At 39.6% G+C, this 18,524-nt stretch overlaps 1 protein-coding gene across 3 annotated transcripts; it reads left to right on the top strand.

The window, feature by feature from the left end:
• The first annotated feature begins 1,372 nt into the window (after window positions 1-1,372).
• On the top strand, window positions 1,373-13,792 carry LOC129776049 (palmitoyltransferase ZDHHC3-A). Of its 3 annotated transcripts, none has more exons than XM_055781427.1 (3): window positions 1,373-2,046; window positions 2,231-2,965; window positions 12,099-13,792. In XM_055781427.1, exons 1-2 carry the CDS (start codon window positions 1,931-1,933, stop codon window positions 2,922-2,924), a joined length of 810 nt encoding a protein of 269 aa, XP_055637402.1. In that variant the 5' UTR covers window positions 1,373-1,930; the 3' UTR covers window positions 2,925-2,965; window positions 12,099-13,792. The 3 variants fall into 3 exon arrangements, 2 of the variants coding, with proteins under 2 accessions (XP_055637402.1, XP_055637401.1); XR_008743052.1 differs by having other exon boundaries at window positions 1,374-2,046; window positions 2,231-3,188; XM_055781426.1 differs by having other exon boundaries at window positions 1,374-2,046; window positions 2,231-13,792.
• Window positions 13,793-18,524: the final 4,732 nt, after the last annotated feature.

The following is an 18,524-nucleotide window of genomic DNA, read 5'->3' as shown; positions in this document are numbered from 1 at the left end:
ATTCGAAGGAGGGCATTGAAATTTAATACTGTTGTAGGTGGCGACACCATGAATAACATTGAATAAATCATTTGTTTGACATTTGACGTGACGATGCTGCTGCAAGCGTAGACTGCACAATATGCGGTACAAACTTGTATGTAGGCTTCGAAAATGGTATGCGATGTTTGGTACAGCTCGGATATGCAATCAACAGTCTTTGTTCCTCTCTTTGTTCAATCGTTTAGTGTAATACAAGTGAGTACTGTAATTTATACAAGTATCTGAATGATCCACACATGTTTGGTTATATATTCGTGAGAGGTTACTTGCAGGACACATTGTGTATTATACAATATTGATAGATATCCAAACACAGGACGTCGTTGTGACTTGCGGTTTTCAATTTTCCCCTAATCCAGGATTCCTGACTGTCAACAAACGTTCTCCGAACACTTTTATTGTATTAGCGACTGTTGATATGACCAGTTTTAAGGTTTTCGCTAACCGAGTAGCTCGGATTTTCGCGATGCGTCAAATTTAGGCTAAATATCGACCATTACACCCTTCATACGATTTTTCGAGTCAACTCGTACAAATTGTGTTAAATCCATACATCAGGACGATTTACGTAACCAAGTTATTACGTAGCTAAGCTATCGAGCACTAATTTTGATCAGCGTCTTCATCAGTGGCAGCACGATCATTTCAGATAACCCAACATTTACTATTTTTCATATTTTATTTTGAGACTCTACCTGGAATTCAAATAATGTTGTGCTGTCAATTCGGGTTGGTCAGCCGGGTGCTATGATTGATGCTAGGATCGTTAGCAAAATCTCAAGCAGAACTGTCAGTGGGATACCCAATTCATATGAAAACAAAGGGAAAATGTCAGTGGGATACCCAATATATTGGCTCCTGTCAGTTCAATGGGGGTTCTCTAAAGACGTCACCCGGCTGGGGTTGGTGACACCAAGACGTTGTACTATAGGTGGACCGCAATGTCAAAATTGCTGTTCGGTCATTGCTCGTGAAAAAACAAATTTGTTTACAAAACAAGTCGTATCTTTGGTGACAAATGCATTTGTTGGAAAAATAGCTGCTCGCGCTTTATTGTCGAATCATAACAGTGCAGAAGGATGTTTTGCGGTCCACTTATAGTACAACGCCTTGCTTTGAAAGTGCACCGCTGCACTGTTGCTAGTTATTTCGTATCCCCAACATTTTTTTCAAAGTTTGCTGCTATCTGATGTTGACCGAGTGAGATTAAATATGAAAAGTTATTGTAAGAGGATTATATTTGAATGGGTGAGTGAATTATCGACATTTTCGATAATAATATTTAAAAAAATCGTGTGAAAATTTGGCAACACTTCTCCATTTTGCTATTTGTGTACACTTCTGAACTGTTCGAGTATTGTAGTAATGTTGAACTCGGTCGTGTGATTGCTGATTATGTTTCACTTGGAAAAAGGTGAAAATTTTTCGAAAAGCCGTATCCATTACTTCTTTCGTACTGTTGCAACCTTCTAAGTGCACCGATTGTGAGCTGGGAAGTGCGAAATATAACCTTTGGGCGAAACCAAATGAATAAGCCCAGACAAAATGCGTGAAAAATTTTTGCTTCTGCTGGAGGTGCATTGATAGATTGGTAGAAAAATCCAAATTCCCCCAAATGGTGGAAGTATAGTATAACAACTTCCTTGAAGATAATAGGCAATAAGTGGGTATAGTAGAATTGGCACAAGCAGTCGAACGAAGAAGATTTATTGCAAAAGCGTTTCTTTGACCTAACATCTTTTGAAATCGTGCTGAGATACTCTCGGTTACCACAAAAAAATCATCGGAATAAAAAGTCGAATGACTCCCGGAGCCATTCTTCACAAAGTCAAATAATTCGCTCGAACATCGGAGGAAGACAAATATTTGTCCGAGACAATACTGCAAAATGGGTTTCGTCAAAGATCCTTGCGGAATTGTTTGCGTATTGGTGACCTACTTGGCGGTGATATATGCCGACTATGTGGTGACTCGATGGATAATCCTGCAGACGATGCAAAATAGGTGAGTAGGGGGAGAACACAGATGCATTATGAAATAATATTAATGGAATTTCCATAATGCTCGCCGCACGAATATGCGATAAAACGGAAACGATAAAATGGCAAATGAAAGTGTCATTCGTTTTGAAGCGCAGTGAAATATAAAAGCCTTTTCTTGAAATTTTGATTTGTTTATAACATTTCAGCCTTTGGGCCCCATTTCATGTGGTTGCTTTCAACACTATCGTATTCCTGCTAGCTATGGCCCACTTGAAAGCGGTACTACTTGACCCGGGGACGGTTCCATTGCCACAGACAAGGATCGACTTCTCGGATCTCCATTCGGAGCGAAATTATAACCGCGAGCACGAAGAGTGGACCGTTTGTACACGCTGCGAGACATATCGTCCTCCTCGGGCGCACCATTGCCGAATCTGCAAGCGCTGCATCCGCCGAATGGACCACCACTGTCCCTGGATAAACAACTGTGTCGGCGAGCGGAATCAGAAGTACTTCCTCCAGTTTTTGATGTACGTGTGCGCGCTAGCTCTGTACTCCATCTTCTTGATAATTGCTTCCTGGGTATATCCGTGCGAGAATTGCTCCACAACCGTCCCGGAGACCCAAAGCCGGATGCTGCATAGTGTCCTGTTGCTGCTGGAGTCGGCCCTGTTCGGATTGTTTGTGATAGCCATTATGGTGGACCAGATGCACGCGATTCTGTACGACGAAACAGCAGTGGAAGCCGTTCAGCAGAAGGGACCCTATCGAAGCCACCGACCGAAAATGGCTCTGCTGGCAGAAGTTTGCGGTCGGGGTCATCCGGCGATGTGGCTGTTTCCTTGTACCACTCTCAACAGGAAACACCATGACGTACCGCTGCTAAGTCACGACGTTTAGACACATACCGGAAGGTGTATCGGTTTAAGATTTGATTTGAGGTATGGAACTGCTTTTCGTTTCGTATAATTATTTCAGGACTTGAGATAGTTGCTTTCTCGAAGGGATATTGGGCGCGCCATATGCCATTGGGCATAACAGAATGAGTTCATCAACAATCCGTTGTGACATCTTATGTATATGAATGTACGTAATGAGATATTTATTGGGGAGCGGGAATTTATGAAATATTAGGCATATATAGAAATAATTGAACACTCACCGGTACGTAGTTTATATTTGGACATGTCAGCCTCAAGCAATCGTTTAAAGTGGTGATAAAAGCTATTTATATGGGGTTTTCAAATCTTGCTCGAAACCATTCCATTCCAGAGTCTGCTGCAAAACAGTAATTCCTTTTGTAGATTTTTTTGCTCTTTGATGTATTCGAAACGGAAGAGTTTGCAGTTTTATCAACTACATTATTATATATTTTTTCAAATTAAGAACTCCTATATTTCTCAAGATCGCAACGGCATTGTGGCTTAGCAACCAAGCCACTATTAGTGTTGTAAGGAGCGACTAACGGCGAAAACGAAGATGATCACATACCTACCAATCTTCGTCGCCTAGACAAACCATTTTCTATTCAGTTATTAAGATGTTCTCGAATAAAATACGTTTCTTCAGTATTCGCTGCCATATAACTTATTCACCAATGCACTACATTCTGGTGACGGGATGGAGAAACGAATCCCCGACAAACTTTGTCATAAATCCGGGTGCTCAATGTTCGAGATTTCTGACCATTTTATGGGAAGCGCTAGGAAAGATTTTCAAGGCTTATCAATAAGGATGCGGTTTACACCGATGTCGTTATTTTCCGTGAAAGAAATGTTTTGGAAGCCAAAAAAGGCGAGTGCGAACCTATAATCGATTGGTGCTCTCGACCCAAAGAGCAATTGATGGGGAGTTTGTAGACCAAAATGCAAAATATACATTTTAGCATAAACGTACAACCGCAACTTAAAGAAATGTTAATATAAAATGTATACCCACAAAAGTGGTAATTATAAAGGACATTTGAATAGGGTATGTTCTTCAGAAGAAGAGAAATCTTCGAAAGAGAAGCGTGTTTCACATGTCAATCTTTCAACGGTTAAACTCTCTGTGATCGCCTGTTGAAATCTGCACCTATAAACTTGTAAACATTATTTCCTAGTCAATTGGATTCGTCTAGCCCTGGAGAGAAATGCCGAAGAGTTCCGAATAAACTATCCCAGGTCCTATTTAGCTGTCTATCGCCAATATAAGATCATTTGTGGATAGTTATCAGACCGAATTCATACCCGATTGCTCGACGACGAATCATGTGGCACTATAGTCGATATAGGCCATACTGGGGTTCCGCTAGTTGTAAAACGCTTGTCCGACTATGGCTCCGTAGATGATGGCCTGGTATTTGCAGCAATACGTATTTTTCTTGGATCCTTGCGCTCTTCTGCGATGGTGTTATATTGTTCGCACCTTGTTGAAGCACTCAGCTTTCTTTGCACTACATGGGCTGAAAAGTCCCGGGATTTTTCAACAGATGGCGCCACTAAAAATAAACAAGTTTCATTTCGAGAGCTTCATCTTACACTAATTCATGTGTGAAGTTTCATGACATTTCGTTTATTTGTTCACAAACTACAGTTGTTTAAGTGTTACTACCTGAGCATTCGTATAAAAAATGAAAAAGAGGAATATCGTATTTTGATCAAACATTGTACTTAGATGGAAAAAAACTCCTGAACAATCAATGCAGAGGTTGACGAAATGTTATTCAACTTCTGCTCCTTCGAGAACAACAGTTTATCGGTGGTTTGGTGAATTTAAAATGGGCCACACAAGCACCGCAGATACACATCGCACTGGAAGGCTAAAAGAGGCTACGAATCCAGAAATCGTGAGACAAGTGCATCGACTCATTTTAAACGATCGTGAAGTGAAGTTACGCGAGTTAGCTGAGGCCGTTGATATTTTAAAAGATCGAGTGTGATACATTTTGCACGAAATTTTGAACATGAAAAAACAATCCGCGCGATGGGTGCCGCGGTGGCTGACCGTTGACCAAAAACAGCGGCGCCTTAATGATTCCACAGCCGGTTTAGCGTTGTTGAAGCGTAATCGTGTGGACTTCTTTCGACGTTTTGTGAGAATGGATGAAACGTGGATCCATTACCACACTCCTGAGCAGGACTCTGCATAGTCGTAGTCAACTAAGGATAGTCAGCTGACTATCTGACTGACTATATCCGTATTCAGTTTGTAATGACTTTTGCCTTCTTCACACAGTTTCTCCGCCAAAACAACTAAATAGTCGGGCGTTTAGTCGCTATATCCCTTTACCGTCTCGACTATATCATTTCATTCTTCCCAGTCCAATTGTCCTCATTGCATTTTGTAGTGACTTCCCTTCTTTCCTCTCTTTCTCTCTCCCATGTACGTATCATGCATCGATGCTTGAGTTCGAGTTTGAGTTGACATACGCTACAGGTGAGCTAGATTTTTTTTGTATCCTACACGAAAATTACTCACACGTATAAAATAGCGTGTAGTGTGTATGCACTATTTTGCACGTTATTTACTAATACTAACGCGAGGACCTTTACAACATACTTGATAAATGTCTAAGTTCGTTGGTTTGAGTTCACGACGGGTAGACAATAAACCGTCCATTGATGAGATTACTACTTTTCTGCATCAGAAATCAAGTTTTCGTTCCTCTTTATATGGACGTAAAATAAGATTGCGTAGGCGGGTATAAAATTAGTGTCAGGAGGAAATGGAAGTGTGGATTGAAGTCAGTTGAATGAAGAGGCAAATTTGTAGTCAATAGTCGAGTCACTTAAAATAATCACTGACTGGACTAGTTCACCAGTCATCCTCGCTAGTCAATTCATTTTCTAGTCAAGTCACTTTTTGTTGTGGGCGATTGCTGAAGCAGTTCTAGTCGATGCGAAGCTACTGAGAGTAGAGTCGGTCTTCATTTTTCACCTTCGAAGATTTCGGGCCCTGTTCCTGAGTCCAATAGGCAGTCTGTAGAGTGGCACTGAGTTATGTGTGAAGAACTTATACTTAGGTGTTACTTACTACAGAAAGGGAATCGAAATGTTGGAAACTCGCTATACCAAGTGTATTGCTCTCGAAGGAAACTATGTTGAGAAATAAATACAGCTTTGCCCGAAAAACTATTTTTTCATTAAAAATACCGGGACTTTTCAGCCCATGTAGTATTACGGTTAGATTCAGCCCATGTAGTACTACATTGTTCTCTCCGACGATGATAACTGGCATCTTTTCAAGCGGTCGCTCGTTCGTAATATTCACTGTTCTTGTCAGCCTGTCCCACTCGCGAGTGAGTTGCTTAACCGTACTGAACTTCGCCTCGACACATCGCTTGTTCTGTTGTTCCTGGAGCTTAGTTTCCTCTGGGCCTGCTGTTTGTTCTCGTCGATTTTCGAGCATATGGTTGCGTATAATCACTCTATGTCTTGCGTTTAGTGGGTTTTGATCAAGCCTCCTGACGAACTCTGGATACAGTTCCTCGAACATTGTGAGTATTCGAAGGCAACCGCTCATGCCCGTCTCTAAAGAAGTGCAGATGTAATAGGCGCGGATTACGAATCTGTTCATTTCGTGTGTCAACATGATCCGTCGTCTAGTGGTACAAGTGTAGACGACTGTCGTCTGGCAATCGCAACAATTCTGGTAGGCGTAGTCGCGCGCTCTTACGCTTGGTCCAGGACCAGCTCCAGTTCGTGGACCCTACTCTGGCGATTGCATTCTAATGACTTCTTGATCTAAGCTTCATTTTCTGGGTGTGAATCCTTTGTCCGGGATACTGTAGGGTGACAAGGTATTTTAGAGTCGTACCCTGCCAGCAGGACGTTTTCGGGACAACGCCCCTAACAAGGAGACAGGCGTGAGGCAGACCCCACCCTTGTTGATCCCCATTTAAGAAATCTTTATGGAAAAGTTTTCCAGCCGAAGTGAGAGCGGCTGATCGTGAGAGAATTTCTCTAGACATGGTGTTTTCGAACGCCGAGTGCTCAGAACAATATGCGGCGGTGTACAGGAAACAAGCAGTTTGGTTGAACCACGAACTGGCGTAGCTCTACGACGAACCCTGCATCCAGTCGTCAATGCTGGACGAGTGCGATGGTTGGGCATTTTACCAGGATACTGAACATCAGCCCCGCAAAAATGGTATTCATATCGAAATCCAGTGGGTATAAAAAAAGAATAAGATTCGGGCGAACGAGGTAATTGGAGAAGATGGAGTTAAAGTCGAAACCAGGTGGGTGACGTCTTTAGAGAACCCCCATTGAACTGACAGGAGCCAACATATCGGGTATCCCACTGACATTTTCCCTTTGTTTTCATATGAATTGGGTATCCCACTGACAGTTCTGCTTGAGATTTTGCTGACGATCCTAGCATCAATCATAGCACACGGCTGGTCGAAACACACTCTCTGGTGTATTAGAAGCAAATTCTTGTGAGAAACCGTGGACACAAATTTCGGAATCGAGTGAGTAAGTTTGTTTGATCTTGTTGTCCAGAAACTGTACAAGATGAAAAATATAAAACATTTCATTAGAAGCGTGATTTGAGGAAAATGTTGTTGGGTGTGCTCCATACCGTTCACCTAGGAATCATGCTGAAAATCTTGGCTTGATAGGATTTTCGGTGGCTATCGGTGACACATCGGATATCTCAGGAAAGCATTCCAACTGTATACTTAACAGAAGCCTGGAAGAACGGCGCTGAATACGAAAATGAAGTCCACATAGATTCTCTTCTCTTTCGAAGATCGGAAATTCTTGCAGATAGTTTGGACAACCTTTCGAAACTATTCCTATAGGTAATACTATGTAATGTTATGTAGGTAATGGTGTGTGAATACTTTTCATGATTTGAAACTGTCAACATGTTGGTTTCTCATAATAGAAATGTGTTAAAGTCGGACGAGTTTCGAAATTTATGCTAGGGTATTGCTAGCGGTCCAGCACCTAACGATCGCACCACACAGTATGCTCGCCAGAAACTGTGGTTGAGACAAGCCTGAAGAAGTTGACAATCCATCCATGGAAGTATGAATGGATGAGCTGATATGGGTTCTGGATCGACGAAGGGGTTCTTTTCCAAGAGATGAGACAGCAGACTCCCAAAGTTATACAATAAGATGTGGGTAAGTGGAACATTTTAGGACGAAGGTAGTTCTCCCGATTCCAAATTAGATGTATGTCGAATCAAAGGAGACGACGATAGACCAATAATGGACACCTGGCGCCTCCTCCTTGAATCTAACATCACCAGATTGATTCTCGGCAGCATGCCATCAATGCGGATAAAAGAGCCATCTTTTACATGGTACAGCGCGAAGCGCATTCCAACCGACTCGGCCCAGATGCTCAAACATCTTTCAAAATGGAAAATTTACTCATTTATGGATTTAAGTAATTAAGTGTGTAATAACGGGTAGAAGTTTTGTACTCTGCTGAATTCACTAGCGGGAATGCGGGAATTTTATTTCCGAAATTAGCGACAAGCTAGCGAACCAAGGACGGGACGAAGACCCACTAACTATACTTATCCCGCTTAAGCTGTACGTCTCTTAAAACAATGTATTTAGTCAATCAGTGACAAATCAATCCAGATGTCTACAAATATGTGGACCGTAAAAGTTCATTGGAACAGCGTGTTCTCACCAGACCACCCTCATTTTGATCAAACCCTAATTTGCAACTTCTGCTGAACGTCGTTTTTGCTCACTTATATACTCGTTGATTGCAAAGGTTTCAACGCATAAGGCAGTATTCTAGTCTAGAAATTTGAAAATAATCAAAACAAATTTTCTTTATATTTCTGAGTTTAGGCATTCAAGAATATAACCTAGAAAGGAATTTTCGAAAATCCTATTATTTACCGAGTTAGAGTCATTTTAGTGATACGGCTTTTAACCTGTTATGGACATAACAATGAATTTCAAACTTGTTTTTTTCGAAACATGTTTTTCCAAACTGGCGTACACGATATCCCAAGCAGTGCTGAAAATAATCAATTCATTCATTTTAATTCGAACGACAAATACCATCAACACTTGTTGATGACAACACTTCGTTTCACACAAATATCGTCGGGCTCGTTGGTTACTTCTCACTGTATCCCTTCCATTCGATTGAATAAACGCACCTTCATTCAAGCCGCTTGTCATGCCGTTATTTGAGATCGTAAATCTCAAATGTCCCTATCAATTGAACTAGTGACCGACACTCAATTGACACCCGACAACGCTTTGGTTTGTTCTCAAACAAAAACTGAAGAACAACTGGCGAGAGTGATTTTTGTATCTCTTTCATTCTTACGCTCCTCGCATTACTGTGAGAGTGTGATGCCAACACATGAGTGAGGGGCATTAGAAAATGCTCTCCCATCGCCTGCTCTGTAAATGCCGTGCTTAAATAACAGTGAATAAACTGAAATCATGTTTCAATGCGGAAAGCCGAGCTTGTGAGAATGAATTCATTCGACCAAATACATTCATCACATTCAAATGAGAAGCAATTGCGTTCGTCTGACAATGAACCCTTTCGGATCTTAGTTGACAAGGTTAGCCAAATTTAAGCGATCAAGCAATGCTTTCTTTGATGACAAATGGTGTTCTTTATTATTTTCGTCGATTTCTTTCGATTGAGACTGAATTTTCACCGCACTGATGACCCAAATTCTACTGAACCGATCCATGTCAAAGAATACAATGCGCGTGCATCTATCTATGATAATAATAATGATAACTTTTCAATTTTACTATTTTTAAAAAATCAGGAAACGTAAGAAAAAGCATTTTTTTCTTCAAACGTCCGCCATTTTGTCAAAATACATGTTTTTAACATGTCCGAGGTTCATGCGGTAGTTACTGAGTCAGAATCTGTTCGATTTTTTTTTGTTTCAGATAACCAGAAGGGCTGGAATCGGGTACGCCATGGTACAACTTTTTTTTTCAATTCCCCTTACTTCAACAGCTTGCAACTATTCTAAGTATGACACTGAAAATATTCTTTGTTTCATTTTTACGTAGCTCGAAAAAACGTCCCAAATTCATATCTCTACATTAGAACACCCCCTTAAGAAGAGAATGTAGGGCAGATGGGGGTAAGGCGGACATGTTAAGGAAAACTTCAATTGTATCTTTGGAAACTCATGTTTTAATCTTTAAAGCAGTTTCTTACAGTTCAATATATTGGTTTTCGAAGTAATTGACCAAATGTTTTATAAAAATGTGATTTTTCATGTTTTTACTGAAATTAAAACAAGCCGAAAAGTAGAACATTTTTATCGATGCGGGTATAATGGACATGTAGTGGGGGGGATATGGACAGATCAATAATATACGAAGCGTACACTGAGAGAAATAATTAGTATATATAACGAATTTTTTGGTAAATACTACCAATCTATAGTCATTTTCGACCGTACTAATAAACACATATGTCAAGCAGAACCATGATTCGGAAGCCCAATATCGGCTACATTTTCTCGCCGAAAATGCACGTATCAGAATTATATCCTTATTATACTTCCGTATTGCCTTATGGGAACAATGAAAATGGTTAATACGCGCTTTTCTCACCAGTTTTCAGATATGACAATATCCAAGCTTACTAATGTTATCGAGTAAAATATACTAATCTCTGGTAGGGATGCGGGTTTGTTAACAATATGTACAAAAAATTTGTACATTCTACTAATTTTGCATTACCAAATGTATTTGGTAGTTTTCGACCAAGGATTTTTCTAAGTGTAGAAATTTATCGCTCGCGAGAGGAATAATTTCGCTCTCTCTCAGTGTGTGCGTCCAGTAACTGAAATAGAACAAAAACGAGAAAGCAATATAAAAAAGAGTTTAATATTCTTCCCTTCACTTTCCATCGTGTATTGGATGTGATTATGGATGTGACTGTCCATTTCAACTCCACCAGTGCAATTATTTCAATAATTTAAATTTACCACTTACGAATGAATTTGCTTTTCCGTACATACCTAATATCGCTTCTCTTTCAACTCACAAACCAAAATATAACCATCAGCGAATTAAATTTTGCAATTAAACCACTCAAAATGCTTAATATCGTAGCCGTAGAAATTACATCCATACACGGAATCATGTTTGATTTTCGGTTTTTGTTTCCCTATTTCGCTTTTGATCAGTATTCATTGTCAAAAGATGGTTTAAATATTCTAGAATAGTATGTAGAAGAAATTTGCGGGAATTTGAAATTCATAATGCAATTATGCGCCCGTGGCCGAGTGGTTAGCGTCTCACATTATCATGCCGGGTGTTCGGGTCCGATTCCCGTTCTGGCCGGGGGATTTTTCGTCAGAGAAATTTCTTTCGACTTGCACTGTGGTCACGCGTATTCTAGAGCTTTCCCCTCGGAATACATTCAAGGCGTGTCATTTGGTATAAGAAATCTAAACTAAGTATTAATAAATGACGCTAGTTAATACATACGTTGAGCCGGCAAAAGTTCCACAGGGAACGTTAATGCCATTCAAGAAGAATGCAACTATACAAATCAACCACCTGTCCATCATACCCCCACTATCCGTTTTACCCGCGGTTCCCCTAGTATTCTTTTTCAAAGATTCTAATTAATCCATAGAAATTAATTCTCCACGTTATCATTTCAACTGTACTCTTCTTTTTCTACTGATACGAATATCAAATGAATAAATGAATATAATCATAGAGCATTTTCAATAAATAATAATTCTCAGTCCCGTTATTAATCCCTCCCAACAGCTCCAAAAGTGGACGGGTTTCTTTGTCATGATGGTTGTATTGATAACCAGAAATACACCTATGATAGTACAAGTCAGAAAATTTAGCATTTGAAAACTGGAAATTCATTGGCTACTCTTTTTTTGACTAGCGAAAAGTTGAACACACGGCTCTGTTTTACTATGAACAATTAAATCCAACGAAAGTAAATTTAGCTAATGCTGAATACTAGCACAATTAAATTACCATAGCCATTAACCAATGAGAAACGATTGCTCACAGGCTCGAGACTGCCGCGGTGCTCCATTGAAATATATGGTTTTTTTGGGTATAATCCTAATTTATCATTCTTAAAACAAATATAGGTATGTTTCCACCTGAGAAATAATCGCGAAACAGAAACAGAATGGCGATAGTCATCTATCATAGCTCGAATCATTTCGAAGATCATCAGTTTTAACAACAAATTGAATCAATGACGTACAAAGATTTAGAAAAAATCACAGAATCACATCAAAGAAAACGAGAGTATTTGTCGAAGCAGTTTTAGAGAACACTCACGGTCAAGCAAACTACAATCTTTCCTACTCTCTAGCGTACGACAGACGGTGGTACTTAGCAAGCGAACGAAAACCTAATTCATCACCAACTGAGCAAATGGTGGCTCCGTCGGCACAGTTCACCCTCTTCTGACCCAGGTATCGGAATAATCAAAATCCAAAAAAAAAATAAACGTAATAAGTGAGATTTCACATTTTTGAGAAGTAGTAATTGAATACCTTTACAAACGTAAACGTAATGTTCACCATTCAACCCCGTCACTTTATCACTATGTTTTGTTGTTATCCCAAACATCTTTGAACCGTTTTTTTTTTTCTTTTTTTTTCTACGATTATATGTTTATTAAGTTGTTGATTATTTTTAAGTGCTTTCGGTTGTATATATTTGCATATATGTTGCGTATTTTGGTTGTTTTGATCGGACTAGGGATTGTAGTGTCATTATTTCAGCATTTCTTCATGGGTGCTTCGTACTTTGTTTACACTATGATAGCGATATGTGTCCTCTTACGAAGACAGAACAAATACATTTTCATACAAGATAGAGGAAAAATGGGAAAACTTTTACATTGAGCAATAGGATATAAAGATTATAAACTAGACATAACGTTTGTATATATTTTATGGATACTAAGAGAAGAATTAAACTTTTGACATAGCTCAAACGTTTGCTACCGCACTTTTATATTAGTAAAAAAATGCATTGCATAATGTCGTCGTATTGGCGGGATATGTAGGTGTTAAGCTGAAATTTTGTTCCGGAATTAGAAGCCAGGTTGCAAATATCAGTTTACAGACTCGTGATCACGGGAACTCAAAAACATTTTCTTTACAGTATTCTTCATCCGTCTTTGAGGATGATTATTTTTCAGCATTGCGAAATGATAATTATACCGCTAATCTGCTGATTTTTTTGGTCACTGAAAAATTATACGTCAGGAAGGAAAACAAACATTATACTCTAGAAATTATAAAATTATAAAATTACGTTATAAAGTACGTTGTAACTTCTTCAAGGAACATTCATGTCTTCAGGCTAGAATATCCGCAAGAGTATCCCAAACAAATGTCGTCTCTCCCATGCAACCAACTCGGAGAACAACCGCAGCTAATTAGCGTCAACAGAAACTAGTGTTAAGATAAGCTAAAAATAATTGAATGTTATAATGTAACCATATACATAAGTGTAAAGCTCCAAGTCATTATTGGTGAAGTAAGAAAGTCTGAGTAACTGAAACAAACGAATCAAGAACAAATTGCGTAAAGGAATAGTCTGTAGAAAATGTGGTGAGCGCCTATCGATTGCGATAGGTGCGATCCGGAAGGCAAGGTATGGACGAATGAAACACATTTTTATATTTATAACAAATGCAAGAACAAGCTATGACACAAAACACATACTCACACAAGAACGCGCGCTGCGGTGTCGCGTGCACTTTCCTATTGTATTCCCTCTTTCTTGGAACAGTGAATTACCGGAGAAATGTGCAATAATATGAAAGCGTACGTTGCGTTTCGATTGAAGATAATGAGAAATTCCTTGAACTTGCTTTAAATTTTAGTCATGCAATTACGATCATGTCCATATAGATGGTTTCCTCGATCATTTCACTTTTCATGTTTTCTGGCTAATGATTAATTTAGCGAACCAGTCAAAAACACTGTATCCATCCCAGGTAACAGGTTCTGTTTATCCCTCATGTTTGGCGGTATCCAACAACATGTGTATTTCATATTAGGAGAAACCCTTTAACATAACTGCCTGGTTGGTCCTCTCCACGTTGGGTGTTAGACTCTGAAGGTCATCCATAAATACAACATGCACAACCAGATTTACAGCAGAATTCAGGGCCTCAAAATCGCCCATACGCATGGCTTGCTAGAAATGATTTTCAGTGCTATCATCCACATGTTATACCAATAACGACGGCGTCAGTGCGACTTATGTCCAAAAACACCAAAAAGGTTATCGGCGATGTCATCAACATCGACCAACAAGAGAGGTTCAATACCCATCGGCAAACTGAAATAATCATTAATAGGCTAGACTAATCGATTTCGCTGGCTGTCGAACAAAATATATTTTTATGCATATGTAGTGGTGTACACTACACGATTATAACTATATGTGTCACACTACACCCTCACTGTGCGTTTGTCGCTAATATATCAATCAAAAGGCAGTCATAGGAAAATGAAGACAACAGCCTTCATAACACCATCATGAGGTAGAGCATTTGATACTGACTTTTACGTCGATTACCGGTGGTACATTGGTTTTCGATGATAAATATCAGAGGACCAATTAAGTCATATGCAGAGATAGTCGATAGACACTGAATGTTACTTCCTCTGTCCTAAAAGATGACCAATTTTTCCCATGGAGATCCTCGCGCTACCCAAAAAAATGCAAAAATTGTGGCAATAGTGACTAGCAAAGTACAAAAATTTTAATTTTAATCTCGTGTGAACTAGTTGTACTTGAAACAGCTTTTTTCACTGTTAGGTATGAAACACTACCTCCATTGTTTGAAATGTTGTGGTATGCCGCAGTTTTTAATACTGCACTTCAAGCTTACCTACTGCTTATTGAGGAAGGTGTAGACTGAAAGCTATAGCGAGATGGACGTCAATCAGGAATAACTTGTCTAAAAAAAATTATGATCCTTGATCGGCGACACGATTCAAACTTCCTCGGGCTCTAGAGTAGTCCTATCAAGATGTTGAAGTCTGCGTCTTGTTAGAGCTCCGCGATTGCGGAGCAAATGCTCCGAGGCTTAACTCTCAGCATTGCACAATTGAAAAATATCATCTTGTATGAAACCTAGGTTTCGAAGATGTTATTCGATCAGACTGTGTCCCATTATAAAGCATTATAAGCTATTATTAGCTACCGGAAGCACAAAACAAGTTGTATCTCGGGATTGGTTAAAGGTACATAATATGTATTTTATGTCAAAATGCAGATGATTTATTTTGTATTTTTCAGGAAAAAACATTGAAAAAATGATTTCGTTACAGTTTTGATGAATTTTTGTACTTTTCTTCGGATACCCTCAACAGAGTTTGGACTCTCTGTTGGAGACCTCACTGGCCATTTTATTCCACGATCTCTTCATGTCTGCAGCATCCCGAGTCATTTTGGCAACCTTCATCAATTTCCGCTTGAAAATTGCCTAATATTTTTCGATTGGGCGGAATTTGTGTCATTTGGCAGGATTGAGGACTTTTTCAATGTAATCGACCCCACTGAAGCATTTCTCGACTGTAGTGGAAACTTGCCAAATCTAACCAAAACTTCGCCGAACCATTGTGAGCCATAATAAACGGAATGAGATGCTATCGCAGGCACTCCTCGCTATACATTTTCGTACACTGTCTTGTATGTGACGAGAACCTTGATTTTCTGCATCCTTCATTCTCCGTCAAAACCTTGTTGTACAACTTTCGAGCGCATCTTTTGCCCACCAGATTTTACTTCATTGTATTATTTGATTACTTGCAGGTACGAAAATTACGATAATATTCTCGCGCACTGATTTTCCGGATAGTACCTCTTTTAGAGCTGTGTTTTTTGACGTTGTCGTAGTCTAAGAGTCCCGGGTTTGCCTTAACTTTTCTCAATATCTTTAACCTCAGCTTCCGATCGTAAGTTCCACTAAGACGCATCCTCTGATCTATCCGAACAACAATAGTACTGTTGTATTCTTCAGTTCTAGATAAAGACGGCTTTTGTATTAGTTTAGGAGTTCTTTATTCTATTACTTCCAAATACAGAATGAATCGAAAAGTTCAGTTCAGTTTTTGGTTTTAAGGTACTTTAACTCGATGGTCATTCGTCCCTGTTGAAATAATTATATCTTGTCGAACATGCCGTTTACATTCAGGAATCGGATCACTTTATTTTCGAATGGTGGGGATAGTACTCACTCCAGGGAGAAGTTCAAATCGTTGGCCGAACGTTCGTTGTCATAGGCTTTGCACTATGTTATTATGTGAGGAATGGATAGGGCTACACCGCAAGTGATGCAGTTGGGGGGATCTTGTTTTGTGCTAAGGAAATTGTTGGTAAAGTTTGTGTGTCCAATGCGAAGGCGGGAAAGGATTCGACGAGATCGTGGAACGGGATTGTCAGGTCAACCAGATGTAAGTGGTTTGATTCGCCGCAAGGCAGTGTTATGCCTGCTGAACCATTTCGAGTCCCACGATTCTCTTACGGCATTTTTGGTCAAACGGATAGCATCCATAGAAGGCACAGTGACCGTCTCAATATCACAGTTCCGACCTAAACCCGCCAGTCTGTCGGCTTCCTCATTACCGAGAGTTCCAGAGTGACGTGGAAATAAACATTTCTCTCTAATACGAAAATCTCAGAGGTGAGAAGCCAGGGGAGTTTGGCGGAAGGGGATTTCAGCTCTTGTAGACAGCTTGCTGAATCGCTGAAGATAACTACTGGTTTTCCAATCTGGGGAGGGTTAAGAGCAGAGGCCTTCAAGAGAGCGTAGGCTTCCGCACTGAAGATGGAACAACATGAAGGTAAAGAAGAACAGATACTTGTACATTCACTGTTAATTCCGTAGCCAACCTTGCCTTTAACTTGATTCAATAGGGAAAGATCAATTTTAGGAGGAGATTGGTTCCAGGGTCTAATTTTGGTTCTGGGTGAGGTAGCTATAGGAGGAAGGTTGAAATTGGTCAAAATGAATCGAAAAGCATTGGTGTCATCTTTTTATAGCGGTGGTTGCTTGGGTTGTCAGGTTTATCCATGCGCGGTTGCCAGGATGGTTGTCAACACATCGACAGTGATTGGTTGGCTACTATGTAATATTCAACAGGTACGTTCACGGAAACCTTTCCACACATACACGGTCGATTCAGCGATTTCGCGATTTTCGTATTTGAACACGCCGAATTTTTGATGTGGGTGCCCAAAATCAACTTTCGTCTCTAAGCTTCCTTCCTGATCAACTTCTACACAACCAAATGGATCATCGTAAATTTTTAGCATCGAGGATAGAGGTTTTCCAAACAATTTGCTGTCAAAAGGTTTAAGATACGCCTACTACGACCACTGTTCTAAAATAAATAGTGATTTCGGATTCTAACTGAATCAAACTTTAAAACCTGTAAATGTGCTGAGTTATTTCTTATTAAGGATAAGTAGAGTAACGTTAATACTCGGTGACATTTTTTTCGACTGGTTAAAATTATACAGGCAATCAATTCGCCACCGACTCCTGGTCCCATTTCTTCAGCTCACTCTTCAACACAAAATCAAAAATTCCTCAGAATGGTTCTGAAATCACCGAAATTGATATATGCCGACGATCTCAAATTGTATTTCATCGCCTGTAGACTGTTGTGCGCAGCAATCGGACACCGACATGATTCTGGAATGGTGCAGTTTAAACTAGATGGAAGTCAATGTCAGCAAATGTTGAGTAATTCCATTCAGCCGTTCATGAACACCGATTGTCGTCGACTATAAAATCGCGACAACAAGTTTAAAGCGTTTGAGTATCGTAAATGATCTGGGGATTCTCGTAGACAGTAAACTACATTTTGCGGAACACATCGCTTCAGTCACTGCGAAAGCATATTCCATGGTAGGCTGTTTGAAAAAGCTGTACTGCTCTCTGGTGCGTAGTGTGTTAAAATACGGAGTACAAGTTAGGGCACCGTTCCATGTAGTGCACATAAATCGGATTGAGCGAGCCCACAAAAAAAAATATCCGTTACTAGCTGACCCGCCAAATTTCGTCCCGCCCAACATTTGTTTTTTTGTTATCAATACCTTCAAACATTCACGTTTTCTTACTATGAGCAAGTTCATGGGTCCAATCGAAGAACTGTTCATTGATTGATCTTCTAATCGACCCCGTTGAATTTACCTTTTCCGATAAAATTCCTAGTATTTCTAACAAAACTCATCATTATAATATCAGATTATTTTCAGACACAATTCTCGTTCAAGATTTTTCAACCACTTGCAAATAACATGTTTCTACGATCGATCGAAATACAGAATAAGTGTCGAAGACAAATAAATGAATAAATTTTAAACTGTAGGGAATAACTGAGGGAAGCTTATTTGCGTTTCGCAGCTGTGAGCTGGGATAAGAAACACAACTTCAATGCAAATTCTACTATTCTTACACTACAATCGTTAATCGTCGAATTAAAATTCTACTATTCTTACACTACTTACACTACAATCGCCACACTCGTGAT

This window comes from Toxorhynchites rutilus, chromosome 3, assembly GCF_029784135.1.
Source record: "Toxorhynchites rutilus septentrionalis strain SRP chromosome 3, ASM2978413v1, whole genome shotgun sequence".
Taxonomy (NCBI): Eukaryota; Metazoa; Arthropoda; class Insecta; order Diptera; family Culicidae; genus Toxorhynchites; species Toxorhynchites rutilus.
The sequence above is the reverse complement of the archived record's forward strand: the minus strand, read 5'-3'. Positions and strand labels throughout refer to the sequence as shown.

Bases quoted from the DNA above. Each gene is read 5' to 3' on its own strand.
- LOC129776049 (XM_055781427.1), top strand. From the start codon at position 1,931: ATGGGTTTCGTCAAAGATCCTTGCGGAATTGTTTGCGTATTGGTGACC. The intron at 2,047-2,230 runs GTGAGTAGGGGG...ATAACATTTCAG, and splicing joins CTGCAGACGATGCAAAATAG to CCTTTGGGCCCCATTTCATG.